Raw genomic sequence first — 19,531 nt, 5'->3', positions numbered from 1 at the left:
CCTATTGGCAGAAGCCTGAGAGCGAGCAGATGAGAAGCATGTAGAGCGAGAATGATGGCGACGCCTGACTGCATCCCCAGCAGCAGGTGAGCAGCGGCGGCGTGCTGGAACATTTAGTATCATTGTAGCAATATTACCTCCTGCCATAAGTAAAGCATTGCATAATGTCTACACCGACCAACAGGTGAAATGCAACAAGACTATGACACGATGGGGCAATGCAGCCCTTGTTCAGTGCCCCCTGTGAGAGAAAAGAATAGAATGGCCCGTGACGGTGCATCTACTGTACTAGTGACGGATGGCGGCAGGTGAAGCACTTTACCTTCTTAGCCTTAGTCTACATATTTCCAACTTCTGTTTCAAGGCTTTGTCTGAGTGAATTGAAAGCATTCCTCCTACTGTTGTGGGCTGCTGGCTGCGTGTTTCTGGTACTACCATTTCAAGGCCTTGCCTCGAATTGTGCGCTGTAACTATCCTTCCTGTGCACTAGAATAACAGGAAGTTTTTGTAACATGAAAACTGCTGGGACATTTAAATTTTACTTGTTTTACTAATTGTTTTTGTTTTTTAAATTTTAGATATACTAAACCATTAACATTTGCCGACTGTATTGGTGACGAGTTACCGCTGGGATGGGAAGAGGCCTATGACGCTCAAGTTGGTGTTTACTACATTGACCACAACACTCGTAAGTACTGAGATCTGTGCAGAACCAAAACCAGAGAGACCTAAAACTAGATATGATCTGTTGTTACCTACACTTCTCCAAATTAAAGCCGGTAACTAGAGTGTTCTGTTATGCTGCGTAATTGGGAAAACCCATAAAAAAACCTAATTTTAAAGGGGTTGTCCAGTTAGTACACAAAATGCCCCATTTAGTACAAAAAATAAGAAGAGGAACAGTACTTACCTGTTTCTTGCTCCAAAGCTGCAATGGTCTTGGAGCTTGTTGCTGCTGTTATCATCACCGGAAGTCATGTGACTGTTGCAGCCAATCAAAGGCTGCATGGTCACCATTGTGAACTCCTGGCAGGATGTGATGCTGATACCAGGGAATGAGTTGTGACACTACAGCCTCTGATTGGCTATAGCAGTCACTTGACTTCCTGCGACATCATCTGTCCCAAGAAACGCCGGGACCGCGGCGAGGCTGCAGTGCTGGACCGCAGCAACAGGGGACAGGTAAGTATTGTTACAGGGGTCACTAAAGGGGGCATGCTGTGTAGTAACCAGACAACCCCTCTAACTCCATGAAAGTCTTGCTATAGTGTATGCAGTCAGATTACCAACCACAGAGTCGCTCTTCAACCATGACAGGCTTACTAAATATTTATGGGAAGTGAAAAGATATGCAGATTGGATTTCAGCATACTGTTTTATGTTGTCATTATGAAATATTTATCGCATGTCGACTGTCAGGGAGTGTGATGAGGTGGAGCGCCTGAACTCTGGATTATATAGTCACTAGAATCACTTACAAGGTAGTGCTCAACTGAGGAAGACACAACAGATGAGTTTGTCATTACGCTGCTTTTTGCGGAGACCCTGCTAATAGAGATATCTTAGTAGTTTTACGACAAGAAAGCATTGTGATGTGGGACAAAGCGCTTGTGCGGGTATATTACCTATGGGGACTATTTTGGGGAATTTACGCTTGAAAGATTATAATCACCCTGGGAAAGGGTCCTGGTATTGGAACGAAAATTGGATCATACTAATTTAAATGATCGGTGTAAACACGGGCAAGGATTAAGCAGTGATTATCTTCATCATGCAGAAATATAATATATATATATATATATATATATATATATATATGTATGTATGTATGTATGTATGTATGTATGTATGTATGTGTGTGTGTGTATATATATGTGTGTGTGTGTGTGTGTGTGTGTGTGTGTGTGTGTGTATATATATGTGTGTGTGTGTGTGTGTGTATATGTATATATATATATATATATATATATATATATAAAGCCTCTTCAGATCTATTTCATTATGTCTGAGGAAGAGCCCTGCTATGTTACAGCAAGCTTTCGAAACATGTATTTTTGTTAGACATTGAAAGCTATCATATCCGCAAGATTACTTTTCTCTTGCTGAGAACAATCACAGAGGACATACATGAATATACTTCAGCACACTGGATTGTCATTCTCCCTGGTCTCCTTGCCAGGGGATAAAGCCGCTGCCAGATACCTCTCTCAGCAGCTTATCTCCGGAGAACAAAAAGATCCTTACCTCACCGAACATCTATGGGTTCATTTACACCAAACAAACTATGGTTTGAACGAGTGGATGATGTCCGAGTTCCCTCATTCACTCTGTTTATACAGCAGATATGTTGTTGCATCAAATGAATGATAAACAAAAAGCGAACGATTTATCGTTCAATTGTTGGCTGCATTTACACTGAACGATAATCATTCGTTTTCACTTGCTTTTTTGAATGATGATGATTTTGTTTAAAAGGGCCTTAAGAATCAGGGAAGAGCGAGTAGGCCACCATATAAATTAGGTGATCAGCCAGGCCTGACAAAATTGTCGTCTGATCTAGAAATAAGGTGTTCTGGTCCCCCTTAGGCTGCCTTCACACTGGTGAGAAAATCACATGATTCTTGAGTGATGTGAAAGTGTGTGAAAACACAGAATAATGAAACCCATGCTTTTCAATGTCTTCATTCCCATCTGCGATGTTTTCTATCATGCGCTGTTGCGAGATTTATAAATTGCGGCATGTCCTATCTTTCCTTAGGCCACTATTACAGGGCAGTATCTGCTGCAGAATTTCCACTTGCAGAATCACTGGGGAAATCCCACAGCATTTATAGTACAAGCCAAGTAGGGGATTTAAAAAAAAAATCCCATTCACGTGGCGCAATACATTTGAATTTGCTACATTTTTTTTAAGATTCTGCAAATTCTGATTCCACAGCTTGTCTATTTATGCTGCGGAATTCAGTCGTTGAAATGCAAGGGCTGAACTGGGCCAAATCTGCATCATTTTCGTGTTAATTTAGCCACTGCGGAATTGCTGCTGGTATTCTGTTACGGAATGCCTGCACTGATTCCACCACGTCAGAAGGCGGCCTTATTCTTCAGCCATTTTTCTCACGGTCATCCTCCGGCATTATCTCTGTTGTACATCTCATGTTCCTTATGTTAGTGCATATGATATTCAAATATGTTAACAAAGAATATTCATATGTCCATAAAGTTTAAGTAATCATTCCATTATATTGTAATATTTAGTAAATAAGCTGCTGGTTACAGAAAATGTATTTTGCATTGAAATATGCCTTTGTGTTCAGAAACCACACAAATAGAAGATCCCAGAGTACAATGGAGAAGAGAACAGGAGCGTATGTTGAAGGACTATCTAGTCCTCGCTCAGGAAGCTCTGGTGGCTCAGAAGGAGATTTACCTAGTCAAGCAACAGAGACTAGAATTAGCCCAGAAGGAATATAGGCAGCTGCATGATGTCTGGAAGCATAAACTTGGATCTCAGACAAGTTGTAAGTATTAGATCAACATCAAAGCTACTTTGGAGTGTGACACATTCATGTCTGATCTGACGAGTATTGGGGATAGGCTTTTTTTTAAATTCAAGACAGCTTTTTTTTATTTTATTCTTGCAACTCACCCAACCAAGACAGCAACCAGTCAACCATGACGTTGATGGAGCCGTATCATCAGATGTTGTGTTTAAATCTGCGTGTAAAAACTACTGAGAAGTCGAGTGTTCATACTGGTTGCAGTTTACTTCATACATTTGGTTAATCAGTTTTATAGGCTTACTTATTGGTATGAGCTCTAGATGTTCACTTTGTTCTTTTGATTCTCCTTCCAGTGGTTTCTGGTTCGTCCTCTAGTTCCAAATATGACCCAGAGATCCTAAAAGCTGAGATTGCTACAACAAAGTCCAGGGTATGATGTATTTAACATTTGTGATGATGTATTTTACCATATGAGTGAATGTTGTTGTTGTATCATTTGTAGATAAAATAAGCTTCTCAGGCCGTGCTAACATTTCATCTGCACCCCAGTGCTGATTTTTGTGGGACAGTCTTGTATTAGGGTGGTTTCACATCATTATCGGGGTTTCCGCTTTCCTGCTCACTTTGGGAAGTAGGAAAGGGGAATCCTTACAGCCAAATGACTCCATCTTGGTACGGAACTGACCAGCGCCGAACAAACCCCATTGACTATGTTGGGGTCAATTTGCTTTCCGCTCCGCTGCCCAGCTTTTAGCTGGAAGAAAAAGCGTTGCATGCAGTGCTTTTTGGGGGGGGGGAGAACGGGGGATTTTGTGCCGATCTGCGACAGAACCTTTGCACGGAGGTTCCAATGCAGGTGTGAAGCCACCCTTACTGAAGCTATTTGGATGTGGCGTTTGCTTAGTAATATTAATAATTCTTCTTATTAGACATGTCTGTTGTGCCATATTTCTATGAATATAATCAGTTGTGTAGACTACAGCTTTGTACATGTGATCTTCACAGGTCAACAAACTAAAGCGAGAGGTGGTGTACATGAAGCAAGAGCTACAGTACAAGGAAAATGGTTACCAAACACTTCGACAGTAAGTTGTTTTTATTGGTGTTTATTTCCCTTTTAGAGTCTTTAAAAATATAAATGAATAGAGTATGAAGAATCAGTACCGTAAGTGAACCACTGGGACTTTCACAAGCCATGGCCACAGCAGTGTCGCAGTCTTAATTTCATTCAAAAGTCACTTGAAGTTTTTGGGTACATTCGCATGGAGCAGTAATAGAACATATTATTTGTAGTTGTTTCATACTTTCCATCTCTCCTGGGATGACTTGGGGCTTCCGGAAGACTCTTTGAATAGTTGCTGAGTCTCCTAGGCACTATAGAAACTTTCTGGAAGGGTGCACCACCCACCTTCATGGTGCTTAGTTACTGCGTCATCAGACTTGACATTTGGATGCAGGTTCTGTGGGCACTATAGTTTTAGAATATATAGCCACTGTGATAGGAATAGTCTTTCTGCCTATTGCTCTGATTAAGTCTGGCACAAGTACCCCTTTGGACACTGAAGGCATGTGAGAAATCTGGGTAGCGAAAGGCTTTGGATTCTCTCCAGCTTTGTAGTCTTTTCTTATCTTTTCAATGAATGTATGGTGCTGAGAAAGGAACATCTGCTGCTCCCTGTGTGCTCTGAAGCAGCATAGGGAGCACGTGCATGGGCGAAATATATTTATATAGAGACGAGAGGAACGAAGGTCCAAGCTGAGGTCTGCGATTGATTGCAGCAGTCTGTGACGTTCCGTTCACAGATTGACTCTGAGGCTTGTAAACGGACCCAGTGGGGTGAATGGAGATGCAGTGCTGGAGCTGTGAGGACCTGGAATGGCTGATTATAGGCTATTGTATTCCGTTTTAACATGGCCATCATATTAAAATTATATACTCTGGAAACCCCTTTAACGTATCTTGCTTTACTTACTATTTAAGTTGATCCCCCTAGTGACAAGCCTATTTTATGTCTTAAGGACCAAATGATTTTCATCAGTGCATTGCAAGACCTATAATTCATTGACATAGTCGTATAAGAATTTGTCCAAAAAAAAGCAAGTTGTGTATTTTTATGGCGCTACTCTGGGGTACATATTATGTGTTGTATAATTTTTTAATATTTTTTTTTGGGGGGGGGAATGGAACTTTTTTTTTTTACACAATTTTATTTTTTTTAATCCCGCAAGCGGACTTGAAGATAACACCGCTTGAGCGCTAGGACAGTGCACAGTTTAACTTGTGTAGTGCATTTTACTAAGCCTATGAATCGGTCTGTTTGACTCTTGTCGGTGGCGGGGTTTAATAGATTGAGTTACATAAAGGCCTTTATCAGGCTTTCAGCTGCTATGGGAACCCGTTGGCAGGAGGCAGATAGGTGATAAGAAGAGCCCCTCCCCCTGTCATCCGCTTACATCCTGCAGTTGCTATTGATTAATAGAATATAAGGGATTAAACTGCCAGAATCTGAGGTTTTTCCTCTCCTAGCAGTTAGAGCAGGAGCCTGGCTGTCAGAAGTCAACCAGGCCAACGCCTTAAAAAGACCTAGTTGCAGGTTCAAAGCGGTCAGTAAAAAGGCTTATTGGCATGTTAAACTCCAGTCTATAGTGCATTTATTACATTTATAGTAAAGTATCATTTTTGCTGACATTTCACAATTATACAGGCCATGGCAGACTAAAAACAGGTTTTGAACAGTTTTTGCAAATGAAGCTACAAATTGTAATGCCGGGAGAATAGAAACATAGTTAGAATAGAAACAACAACCATCCATTGGACAGTCGACCGCCAATTCTGTGCCTGGCACAGCCATAAGCCTGGGGCTGCATGCAGTTCTCGAAGTGAGGGTGTATTCACATGTTGCAGTTGAGTCTGTTTTTTTTTTTTTTTTTTGCAGTTGTGTCGCAGAGATGGTATTTCCATGGAGTGTTGCTGTAAAGCTATAATGGTGCTAATCTCTACTGTACCTTTATGGCCGCATGTGCATTCATTCTAGTTTTTGTGTAAGAATGACCACATTCATGCTAATTATTACTTTCATCATTAATCATTTATTGACAAAAGTAATGCTAATAGTTGCGTATGAACTTTATTCACTGCAGCTCGGTCGGGCTGATCTTTTAATCTGGTACATCAGTGAAGTAGGATGTGCGCACCACCACGCCAGGATGTATTTTATTTCCTCCACGGGGCAGAGCCTTTACATCCTTTTCTTCTGACATGAGCCTTTTTTTAAACAGAAGAAAATTAATCTGCAACATGGATATTCAAGCTCGAATCTGACATGTCAGCAAAGATCAAACCGAAAAAAGGATTAAGGAAGTGCTTTTTGATCTTGGCATGATTGACGCTTTGGGCTCAGAAAGTCTTTATTGCTCTAACGAGTCTTCCGTCCCGGCCTCATACAAACTCTGGAGTAGTTCCTGTATAAATACTTTCTGAATAACTTGTCATCTAGTATTTCAGAACGGAGACGAGAAGAATGTTCTCTACTGTTCTTGCACCCTTGCTAAACCTGTTTTACCTCTGTACTCGGCTCCCACGGCAACTCCGCCAAGAGCTTGGCTCTAAGGATCCATGATGAAACGGTGTAATAGTAATACCACCAGTCCTAATCTTAAACCAATATGCTTAAATAACAAAGGTTGTCAATGTTTGGATGATCTGAGCTGCCAGCAGATAAAAATCCTGAGAACACAGATCACCATTCAATTTGAGCACATATAGTGAGATGTTGGTTGCCAACTTTTTATTCAAGTGGTCAGATCAACATACTGCAGATTCTTTGCTTGAATTTTTTTTAGATTTTTGAAGACTAGTTATACTTTTATAGCTGCTTAACTCACATTTATTCAGCCTACTGTATATGAATCAGAACGTTGTTTCCGGTGTCACGTTAGAGAGTTCATAAACTGGTCCAGGAGGGGATAAATAAGTGCATGAGTGCACTAATGAAGATGTACTACAGATCATGGGTGGGTTGACTTAGTGCTGCAAGTAGAATGTTTAGGGCCCCTAGAACAGTCGGGAATGGCCCCTACCTTGTAAAGTGAACTGCAAAGCACAGAACTGCTTTAATTTGGGCAGGAACCAAGGGGTGGAAGAATGACATGCACCTTGCCTGCTTTAAGGGATTTTCTCACCAAAATGAAGTTATCCCCTGTCCACTGCTTGGGGCATAACTAAGTAACTGACAAGGGTCTGACTGCTGAGACTCACACCAATCCTAATGGCCCTTTTACACCAAGTGAGAACCTCACGATTCTCATTTGCCCGAGCAATAATCGTTCCATCTAAACACACCTTAAGAATAGGGATCCCGTATGTCCCTGAATGAATGGAGCAATGGTGGAACATATACACTGCCCCTTCATTCATTTCAGCGGGACTGCTGGACACAGCTTACTCTATGCACTTGGCTGTTGCTGGTAGTGCCCTTGTAACATATGCAGCGGTGGTGCATATGTTCGTCTCCCACCCTTACCCCTCTCCCCTGTTCTTTGGATTGGTGGGGTCCCAACAAATGGATCCCCACTGATCAATTTGTTATCCCCTATACTGTGGATAAGGAATACCTTCATTTAGTGGGACAACCTATTTAAGGGTGGTTTCACATCTGAGTTGAAACCTCCGGTCTGAGGTTCCATCGTAGATCCGGCAGCAAATACTGGAAGAAAAAGCACAACATGCAGCTCTTTTTCTTCAGTCCCAAAACTGGGCAGAAAGCGGGCAGATCCCATTATAGTCAATGGGATCTGCCCAGCGATGTTCGGTTACGTCTAGAGACGGACTGTTCGGCTGCGGGGATTCCCATTTCCTGCTCTCCGACTGGAGCAGGAAAGCAGAATCCCCAGTCCAGATGTGAAACCACCGTAACTCTGCGAAGCTGCATGCACATTCTTCTACAGCTCTTCATGACCTTTGCTATACAGTGCTCTACATGGTAGCATACATGGGAGATATTCAGCCCTAGAAGCAATGTTTTTAGGGAAGAATCCTATCATAATTTGGCATTCAGGCACAGTTCCTTTTCTCATTGATTCATACTGAAAAGCATCTGTAGGTTTCCGTATGAGATTAGAGGTATACCTAGGTAAAGTTAGGGCCTATGCACCTCTCTGGGGACCCTTCTACGGCTCTGTACAGCCATAATATAGAGGTGTTCAGGAGGGCTAACATTTATTATCTCATTAGAAATATGCAATAGATTTGAAATGGACTAAATAGAAAAATTGCTGTATAGTAATACAATTGCTCTAGTATGACTAAAATTTCTTTTTACTAGGATTGACATGAAAATGTCTGGAAACCATAGTGGCTATAAACTTGACGAAGCACAAGCTATTGTGAATGAAATGAAAGCGATCAAGAAAGCTATCAGCTCAGGAGAAAGAGAGAAGCAGGATCTTATGCAGGTAATACAGAGAATACCTATGTCACATTACAGTGTGATATTTGGAATATTTTGACATATTATAACGTGGGGTGGTTGTCTTTTTTTTATTGTCTGTTTGCCATGCTTGTTTGGATAAAAAACATTTACCCCTAAAATAAAAACATTACCAAATGATTTATTGTAGATACAAAATTAAATTCTAGAAAATGTGCATATGATTCTATGTGGGTGATCAATAGGTGGAACAGGTTACCATGGGAGGTGGTGAGTTCTCCTTCAATGGAAGTCTTCAAACTGAGGCTGGACAGACATCTGTCTGGGATGATTTAGTGATCCAGTACTGAGCAGGGGGTTGGACCCGATGACCCTGGAGGTCCCTTCCAACTCTACCATTCTATGGTTAAAACTCTATTGTTTTTTGTTTAGTTGCGGTTTTCCCAGAAATCTGTGTGACCATCAGGGTTGGTACTTCTAATTGTACATTGTTATGGAATTGTGGAAAAATAATGTGGCATGCCCTATCGGACACTATAACGTGGAAGAATCTCTACTAAGTTGCTCCTGACCCCTGTAATTCAGCACTGTATAGAGCCTCATAAGGCAGCACATACCTGTAGAGCCACAGAGTCTCCCAGTGCCGCCATGTAGCCTCCTCTACAAGACGATTACATGGGGGGTAATTTACTATTGATGGGGTCTCCTACTTCTCTTGGCTATATAAAAACTTGTTGGAAATAATGATGTATTCATCCCATGGGAAACAAGCAGTTTAACAAACAGGTATGCGTTGAAGAGTTATTTTGCGCACGTGATATTGACTTAGTGTTATGCTTGTGTTGACAACTTCTCCACTTCTCCAATTCTGAACAATAAAAGCTTTTTATAAACAACCTCAGAAGCTTAAGTGATGCAGAAAATAGAAAGCACATAGACTGGATTCACATCGGGGAATTCCATCATTATGGAGTTTTTCACTATTTTTTTTTTCTAGAGGGTTCTTTGATGCAGAAATAGTTTGACCGCATATGTATTTTGGCACTTGTAAAGGTGCATTCTGCCTTCCACAACAGAAGACCTGTAGCCATTCCACAGGAAATCCACAGTGGCCAAATCTGAACCTAAATGCTGTGGATTTGGTTGTGTTTTTAATTGTGGATCTGCTGCGGTATTTAAGCCTTGTTTTTCCGCAGCATAAATAGACTTGCTACAGTTTTGGGATCTGCAGCGTTTTTTTAAAAAACCCTGCAGACTGTCTTTGGATTTGCTGTGTGTAACAACCTCATACAAAACACTGAGACTTTACTTTCCCCACCTTGCTGACATATAGTGGTTTCTAAAAGAAAAATGTAAAAAATGCTTTTCTAATAAAGAGTCAGTTTTGCTCATTACAGACAATTAAACAATTTGATCACTCCTGTTTCTTCCATCCCATCCTTGGAAAAAAATGGCAGAATCTGATAAGTTGCCAAACCTTGTATTACGGCCCCAACTCCTGAAGTTCTTGCAGTTCTGTTGAATCGGTCTAAAGCCGTCCATACATTTAGGATGTTGATTGACTGTGGGATCGTTCATGTGCACGATCCTACCTGCAACAGTGTGCATAAAAAGGGAGTCTGTTCTTTGGGGGGGGGGGTTAAATAAACTGCCTCCTTGGATATTATGGTATATGATCGACCGGATTTGGCCCTCATGGTATATGATCAACCAGATTTGGCCCCTCATGGTATACACTTGCAATCTCAGCCATGGTTGGTCAAAATCTTCTAACAGGACGAACTGCTTCTTTGCCTGATCATAGTCTGCATCGGCATTCTGAACAATAGTTTGTGTTACTTTTTCAACCATCACCTGAAATAGCTAAAAGTGTCCAGTTCTGGTGACCATTCTCTCCTTTTAGATTACCCTAGGTTCCCGTAAAGACGTACGTCTTAATCTGCCTCTCACATAGTCTATTATTATCTACTCACAAGAACAAGCAGTATTGCACTGTCAGTTACTGTACATGCTTGTCAGAAAGCCGTCCGGTTTCTCCACAGTGTTCTACTATGTTACATAATTGTGTCATTTTCTACTTCCTCTGATACATATGATTCAGTGTCTGCAGGTAGAGAGTCATCCTAGTGGGCATTTCAAACCGTATCAGGCATACTTTGCTTGCTCAGGGCCGTGTGATGCCATAGAAACTATACCCACACCCTAGGCATCATCTACACACCCACAGAGGATTTCAGGTCAGCTGGCAGGTAGTGAGAAGCACTAATTAGTCTGCGGGGACAGGTTTGGACTAATCTCGGATTTGATATTAACTTGGGGGATTATGTTTAATTGGAGAGTTTTGGATTCCTATTTTTGTTAACCTCTAAATTCATTTGATAGGCTTTACTTGGTGATATAACTGAGCATTTGATGGCTTCTTATAGCGGCATGCCTTATGAGATGGGAATAATCGTTTAACCACATGGCTCCATCAGCCTTCTAACATAAAGATGGGTCTCTGCTACAACGGCTGGTATCTGTGAGAACTGTAGCCATTTAATCTGATTTATGGAGAAGTCTATGGAGACTTGGCATCTAAGTGGTTAGATGGCGGGAGGTGGCCCCCTCTGTCACCTCATCTGAACTCCAGTGACACAGTTGTGGGTGCTAATGAGTTTAGATAGCAACTGACGGACTAATGAAGGCTTCTAGGTCTGCCACGTATAAGAGCCTAATAGGCTGACTGGCAGTGTAAAATTTGCAAGCATAATGCACTGAAATATAATATTTCAGTGTATTATACAAGTTATTACATGATCTTGTCCCATAGTGAGACAAAAAATAAATTAAATTTTTTTTTTCAAAAATCCAAAGTACTACAACTTTTATAAAATATTTATTAAATAAATCAATAAGTAAAAATGTAGGAAAAAAAACCCTATACACAATTGGCATAACTGCAGCTGTAATACTATAACAAGATAAAAAAAATAGGAAGAAAATAACTTTTTTTGTTTTTTTCTAAGTTAATTGCTTTTCTTCCGGAGAGGGTGGCTGAACTAAAAGGAGTAGTTCTGACTTGCATACTCCAAAATGATACCAATAAAAACTACAACTTGTTCCATAAAAAATAAGCCATCATAAAGCTTTCAAAGAAAATCTAGTTCTCAGATTGTGGGGACAAAAAGGGATTCTTTTAAAGGTGTTTCTTATTGTGCAAAACTTGTAAAATATAAAAAGGCTTAATAAACTTGATGTTACTGTAATTGTAGAATGTTGTTAACATTTAATTTTTACCAGACTGTGAATCTGTTAAGAACGGCACCTAGGAAACCATGGCAAAGTTGTTTTTTTTCCCAATTCCAGCCAAAAAACGTAATAAATTTTTTTTTACAGAATGGTGCAATGATGTATTACTTTTCTGTCTGTGCGTGCCGGAGGACCGGTCAGCCTGCGTGACATGCCTGTTTTAGTAAATACCTGTATAAATATGAACAAATATTGCTGGAGTATCTTAGAACCCTGCATTATGCGGTTCCCCTGTTATTCCGCCTGGAAATGTAAAAATAAGTTGACAACCAAATATTTCAATCCCGTTTATGAATAGGGTGTGTCCCTACACACTGTGTGTGACACTGTTCAGCCACTGGTGATTGGACTCGTCTAGTGTGGGGCCCGTCTAATGACAGGGCTCCACACCTATGGTCCAAGTTGGCTTTAAGTAGTCACCATAGGCATGTAGTCCCATCAGATGTTGTATAGCAGGGAGAGCGGCAATGGAAATATCCGTCAGACGACCTCGGTCACAGAAAATGTAGTAGTCACAAAGTGAGAGGGAAAAAAAAACCATGCGCTACAAAGTGCTTAAGGTGCAGTAGAAAGAAGGACTTACTTTACATGGGGGACACCAGGCTCCACCAATCCAGGTTTGCAGATTAGAAGTCGTTTCAAAATGTTAGGAGTGGTCATTTATTCCATATCAGTAGAGGTACATGTAATAAGGGTATATATATAGACAAATATACAAAACAAAACAAAAAAATATATATAAATGTATTTTTATCTTTCACTTTGTGACCACCACATGGTATAATCATGTATATCAAACAGTGCTATGCCACTAGACTAATCAGTGGTAACTGGTGGACTTCTAGATACTTGGTGGTATTTCATCCCATAGGAGATCTGTTCAAGAAATCTAAAATAAGAATACATTGTATATGTTTAAGGTTGGTTGAAAATAATCCCCACTCGGCCCTTCCTGCTGTAATCCCGATTAGAGCGAGTTCTGCATACAAAACAGTATTAATCATCAGCTGGCATGTGTATAATGGTGAAACACAGCTGTAATAATGTCTATAGTGCAAACAGGGAAGGAGGAGGGAAACTGCGTGTGCGATCCCTACTTAATATCTGATCATTTATTATACCTGTATATATTGCATGACCTGGTACAATTTATTCAAGGTGGAAACGTGTGGCTTCTTCCAGTAGGCTTCTTCATTTGTTCCACTGCTCCGGCTCGGTCCCCACTCTACTTCTGGGGACAGCGAATACCTCCGGCATTGGCACCATCAGCTTTTCTAGTCTTTTACAATCTCCTCAGTGATACATTGTTATTAGAGATGAGCGAACGTACTCGTAATGAGTACTTACGCACCCGAGTACCGCCATTTTCGAGTACTTCAGTACTCGGGGCGTAAAGATTCGGGGGGGGGGCGGGGAGAGGCGCGGCGGTGCGGGGGGTAGCAGCGGGGAACAGGGGGGAGCCCTCTCTCTCTCCCTCTCCCCCCCACTCCCCACTGCTACCCCCCGTGCCGCCACGGCGCCCCCCGAATCTTTACGCGCGAGTACCGCTGTACTCGAAAATGGCGGTGCTCGGGTGCGTAAGTACTCGTAACGAGTACGTTCGCTCATCTCTAATTGTTATGTCAGGAGAAACATTTTGAGTGGATTTTACCTTTAAATAGAATAAGACATTCTAACAGAAAAAGCCAGAGAATTTTTTTAAAGGATCCCTGCGCTTTACACGGTCACATTTTATGCATTCTTTTTTCATCTCCTTTTAGAGAATTATTTGGGAAAACTTCTTCCGCAAAAACACCAGACCCAGAACACGCTGCAATGTTGTATAAAAAAAAAAAATGCCATGATGCCCCCCAAAAAATGCCACAATTGAGAAAAAATAATGCTGCTGCTGCTGCAAAAAAAAAGTTTCTAGTGTTTTTCATAATTCCCTATTGACCTACAGTAGTATTGAGTGACCTAGACCAGTCAAACCCTATTTTCAATCAAGTTTTGCTAAAAAAAATTTTTTTAAAATGTTGCTTTCGGTCTAATTTGAACTTTGGACCCCAGAACTGCAAGTCAAAAGTACTAACCACTGAGCCACCATTCTTCCTCTTCCTCCGTCTCCTATTTTCTTCCTTCCTCCTCTTACCTCCTTATAAAAGAAATTGTGTCATTAGACCAGGCCACCTTCTTCCAATTGGTGAGGTTCAGTCTGAAATAATAAATTTTTTTTCCCTAAAACTTAGCGAACCGACAAAACTGAGCTTTTCAAAAGTTTGCTCAGCTATAACATCTGAATGTGGCATTCTTTGCTGCAAAAAAAAACTAAATACAAAACTCCAGTGTCCAGAATATGAAAATTACATGCAACCACATGCCTGGAAGAAGTCATGTCCTTGTTCTGTGGAGTAACATGGTGCCTCACATGATCTCCATCAGCCCAATGTACAGTTTGTCAGATATCGGACTGTATTAATAGGAGTCCCCTTGCTTATATGAAGAGCATTGAGAAGTAGAGTCGTGTTTAATAGACTTCTCTATAAACTTACATCAGTTTTACTTTGCGCCTTATGTGTCGTATTCTGGAAGAGATTATACTCAGTTACAAGCATTGTATTTTGTGTCTCCAGAGTCTTGCCAGGTTGAAAAACGGCTTCCTCGTTGATAAAGGCTCTCAGTCAGACCTTTGGTCCAGTGAGACGTCTTTGAATAGCTCAAGTCTTTCCTTGTGCAGACAGTATCAGAATGTGAGTTCCCAGACGGACCTTTCAGGAAATGTAAGTAAAACTCTTGTTTTTTTTTTTACCAGTGTTCAAACATTTCCTTACATATCTGATGTTTTAGTGCCCATTTAGTAATATTTCATCACACGGTGCTAGATGATGGAACTTACTATTTCATGAAGAGAGGATATCAGTGATGGAGCTAAAGTATCCAGAGCAGTTTTCCTAATGAACCAGGAATACATTTGGACATTTTCACAAACTTCAGGGTTTGGCTAAATACTCCTGATTTATGTCGCTGCTTGATACTTTAAAAGTTGGTCAAACCTGACAATCCTATGGAATATGTACGTGCACAGAAGAATCAGACATGTTGAATTTCAGCAGGCCTGATCCTTAGTTTCCGAGCCAGATAGGACACCTCTGGCAGCAGATTATTCACTTTTCCATAAACATGCAAGCTTAGCCGAACCAAGTGGGAAATGCACTAAATTTAACCCATTAAGGACCAGGCGCCGTAAATTTACGGTGCCTGGTCCTGGGCTTAAAGCACCGCCAATAGTAAAATTACGGCTGTGCTTTAAGCATCCTCCCTCTGCAATCAATTAGAGGCAGGACGAGGTTATCAGCTGTTAGTGACAGCTGATAACCCGAGGAGAAGGCAGGAGGGGTATTTAAACCTTGCTGCCTTTCCTTCCCCGAGTACACAGCGTCCAATGAGCACTGTGTACTAGAAAGTGAAAGTACAGTGTAACTTTCACTACGGGAGCCCGGGGGGTTATGTGACCGCCGGGGTTCCCTGCTACAGCAGAGATGGAGGGTCATACTAGACCCTGGCCAGCTCTACCAGTGACTAATGTCACTACAGAGGTTGCTTTTCCCTGTAACTGGGGCTCCCTATGGATGCCCCAGCTACAGTGTGAAAGTGTCAAATAAAAAAAAAAAATGAATGTCCCCCAGAGGTCTTATATGACGTCATGGCGGACATAGTTAGTAAAAAAAACATAATTACGTACATCAGTAAAACAAAATTACAGAATAAAACAACAATACATACATTAGAAAGAAAATAAAACAAATCTGACGCCAACCAAAACCGTCGCCATATGTGCCCTGTAAACCAAAACCATACATATTATATATCAAAACGTCCGAAACAAATAGAGGAACCTGTTCCCATACTTTATTTTAGCTTAAATATACTAATTTAAAAGAAATAACTATAAATGTTTAAAAAAATCTTTTTTTTTTTTAACATCTTACCCCCCAAAAAACGGAAATAGAGTCAGTGAAAAAGATATTTTAAAAATTGCCCTATATGTCACGGAAAAAAAAACACAGTAAAAATAATTTTGGTAGCTAAAGGAAACAAAATAAGGCAGTAAAACCACCACGTGGGTAAAATCCCTAAAGTGTCTGGTCCTTAAAGGGGTTGTCCCGCGGCAGCAAGTGGGTTATACACTTCTGTATGGCCATATTAATGCACTTTGTAATGTACATCGTGCATTAATTATGAGCCATACAGAAGTTATTCACTTACCTGTTCCGTTGCTAGCGTCCTCGTCTCCATGGTGCCGTCTAATTTCAGCGTCTAATCGCCCGATTAGACGCGCTTGCGCAGTCCGGTCTTCTCCCTGGTGAATGGGGCCGCTCGTGCCGGAGAGCTGGTCCTCGTAGCTCCGCCCCGTCACGTGTGCCGATTCCAGCCAATCAGGAGGCTGGAATCGGCAATGGACCGCACAGAGCCCACGGTGCACCATGGGAGAAGACCCGCGGTGCATCGTGGGTGAAGATCCCGGCGGCCATCTTACTAAGGTAAGGAAGAAGTCGCCGTAGCGCGGGGATTCGGGTAAGTACTAAACGTTTTGTTTTTTAAACACATGCATTGGGTTTGTCTCGCGCCGAACGGGGGGCCTATTGAATAAAAAAAAAACCATTTCGGCGCGGGACAACCACTTTAAGGTACAAAACAGCCTGGTCCTTAAGGGGATAATAGGAGGCGGATGTATCTAGTTTTTTTTTTTTTTCTAAAGCTAGAAAATGACTTCTAGGTTTGCGTTACAATTTGCTCCATTTTCAGACATAAATCTGATGGTAACTTGCCGATCCCGCCCTTCCTGATTTGCCGCTCCAACTTTACAGTCATGACTTGCCACTATAGTGGCGCAAAACCTTAATTAACTTCCCCCACAGTTGTTACATATCGTCCCAAATTCAGAGGGTTGGCTCTAAATACAATGTTGAGCATTGAAGATTGATGCAATTTAACACTACATAGAACCATCAGATGAGAAGGTAGAAGAATAAATTGTATGACCGTAATATGTGGCATTAATTAGTTTTATGGTTTGTTTGGGATCTATTCATGTAGCATCAAGATATTCCTCAGCACTTTCCGTGGATTACCTCCCTTCAGTGTTCCTGAATGAGATGTTATAAACGTGTCTGCTTTTTAGCATAAAATGATTGCAGGAGAGAACAAAGATGTTTCCTAATCATCTGCTTTAGCTTGATAAGCACAAGAGAAAGAACACGATCCACTTGTATAATGTTATTGTTTCTCCAGCTCGCTGTGATCAGTAATAACCAGTTGGCGGAGAAGGTCAGATTACGGCTTCGATATGAAGAGGCAAAGAGAAGGTAATTGCTGTTTTTGCAGCTGTTTATGTTGTTAGTTGACACATATAGTTTTCTGCGCACAGATCTGCAGGTTCTGTTCCTGCCGTGGAAGTTGTTGAACTTTTTACCGCAGGTATGAATGCAGGGAGATTGTATATTTTTCTCTCTCAACAGGCAAATAAATTTTTTAAGGTTAAGAGAATGAGAAATAACTGAATTAAACACCCGTGTCTGTCATTAAAGGAGTTGCCATATAATCAAGTCTTATGGCAGGCCATCCAGAAATGGGTAGGAGACTGGAACCTTCACCGATGTTGAAAATGAGCAGACAGATTTGGGCCGGTTTAAGACAAGCATATGTAACATATCTGTAATATGGATCAGTATTATAACCGTGTTTCAGATGGCATTACAGATGAATTTAATCAGTATTTGCCTCCAGGGGCGTAGCTAAAGGCTCATGGGCCCGGGTGCAAAAGTTTATCTTGGAAGCCCCCCAACATCTCTTAATGCCTTAACGCAGCGCTCCTGGCCCCAATGCAAAACCTTTAACAGGACCCCCAACTATAATGCTTTATTCATAGTACTGGGCTCCCTATATGGAGAAGAGAGGCCTTATGGGCCCCCTAAGGCTCCTGGGCCCGGGTGCAACCGCACCCCCTATAGTTCCACCAGTGTTTGCCTCCATATATTTTATCTTCAATTAGGCAAATGGTAATCCTTATTTACCCGATAAAAAGGAATAATAATACCGAGTCAAAAACACAAAAATAAGTTATGCTGCGTTTCTATGCTCTTCTGAAAGCAGCCTAAAGTGAAGAGTTGGCCACTGTTTCGTTAAAGTCAGTGGAAGTTGTGGAAACCTTCAAGTCATCTTGGGGTGCGTTTAGACCTGCCAATTTCTCATTTGAACAAGTGAACAATGTCAGAGTTTGCTCAAGCAGATACATCGTTGGCTCGCTTAAACGAGAAATTGTTTAGTTGTTCACATTTGCTGAATAAGGCCAACTTCACACAGCCGGATTCCTATTGAAGAATCCATGATCAGCGTTCGTGTGGAGGATCCACTGCAAATCGCAAGCATTGAAAGGTATTGTAAAATTGTTTTTTCAATTACACTCATGGATACGAGTCAACGGAGGACTATACGCAATGTTAATTGCATATGGGCTGCGGAGACCCGCGTCATCGCTAAGCGACGTCTGGGGTCATACAAACAGTAAAAAAGAAAAACTAACTGCACATGACTAATGGTGAGCCGCCATGGTCATCCACAATACAGAAATCACAGGTATGCAGGGTCGCCGGCCTGGCTCACAGCGGGAATTCGCTAGGGGCCTCCTGCATGCAGAATCGGGCTCGTCTGTGTGAAGGTGGCCTAAGGGAGTGAGAAGGACTGAACAATCAGTATTCTTAACGACAAGCTAACGAGCCAACAATGATTTTTATGCCTGCAGAAAATGGACGATAAATGAAACGCAACCTATTTATTATTTGAATGTTGGCTGCTTTTACTGTGAACGATTTATTATTCATTTTCGCTCATTTAAACAATTTTTTGAATGATATTCATTCCGTGTAAAAGGGTCCTTAGTCCTTGTTCCGAATCTATTTTTTTTACCATCACTGAAGATCTGTTATATACACCATAGTAGTCTAAGGTTATGTTTACATAGAGCGGAAATACTGTGTAATGTCCGCAGCGGAAATTTACGGCAAATTCTGCAGCTTTTCCACGTCCAAAAGTTAAATCCACACCATTTGTGTAGCCGCAGCTAATCTCAGAAGATACAATGATGCTCACCTCTGAAGTCTTCGGCTCTCAGCGCTTCCTTCACCGGACATCCCGCAGCTTTTCGGCCCAGTGTAAACATACCCCAATGCTGGAAAATGTGTTGACCAGAGTTATCAACAGATGTCAAACAGTCATGGGCTTTGTGCATCCCCTGTAGATGCTAATGTGATTCAGGGCAGAAATTGGAAGTTT

General features: G+C 41.3%; 1 protein-coding gene across 1 annotated transcript in view; it reads left to right on the top strand.

Annotated features, from left to right (window-relative positions):
- The window catches only part of WWC1 (WW and C2 domain containing 1), a 133,745-nt gene that overhangs the window by 46,084 nt on the left and 68,130 nt on the right, over positions 1-19,531 (top strand). Inside the window, exons 2-8 of the mRNA XM_066591115.1 lie at positions 579-688; positions 3,315-3,518; positions 3,854-3,930; positions 4,506-4,585; positions 8,825-8,954; positions 14,833-14,979; positions 17,492-17,565. Coding sequence (XP_066447212.1) covers positions 579-688; positions 3,315-3,518; positions 3,854-3,930; positions 4,506-4,585; positions 8,825-8,954; positions 14,833-14,979; positions 17,492-17,565 — 822 coding nt within the window. The remainder of the gene's footprint in view (positions 1-578; positions 689-3,314; positions 3,519-3,853; positions 3,931-4,505; positions 4,586-8,824; positions 8,955-14,832; positions 14,980-17,491; positions 17,566-19,531) is intronic.

This window comes from Eleutherodactylus coqui, chromosome 2, assembly GCF_035609145.1.
Source record: "Eleutherodactylus coqui strain aEleCoq1 chromosome 2, aEleCoq1.hap1, whole genome shotgun sequence".
NCBI classification, from domain to species: Eukaryota; Metazoa; Chordata; class Amphibia; order Anura; family Eleutherodactylidae; genus Eleutherodactylus; species Eleutherodactylus coqui.
Note: the sequence above shows the minus strand (reverse complement) of the source record. Positions and strands in the feature narration are given on the sequence as shown.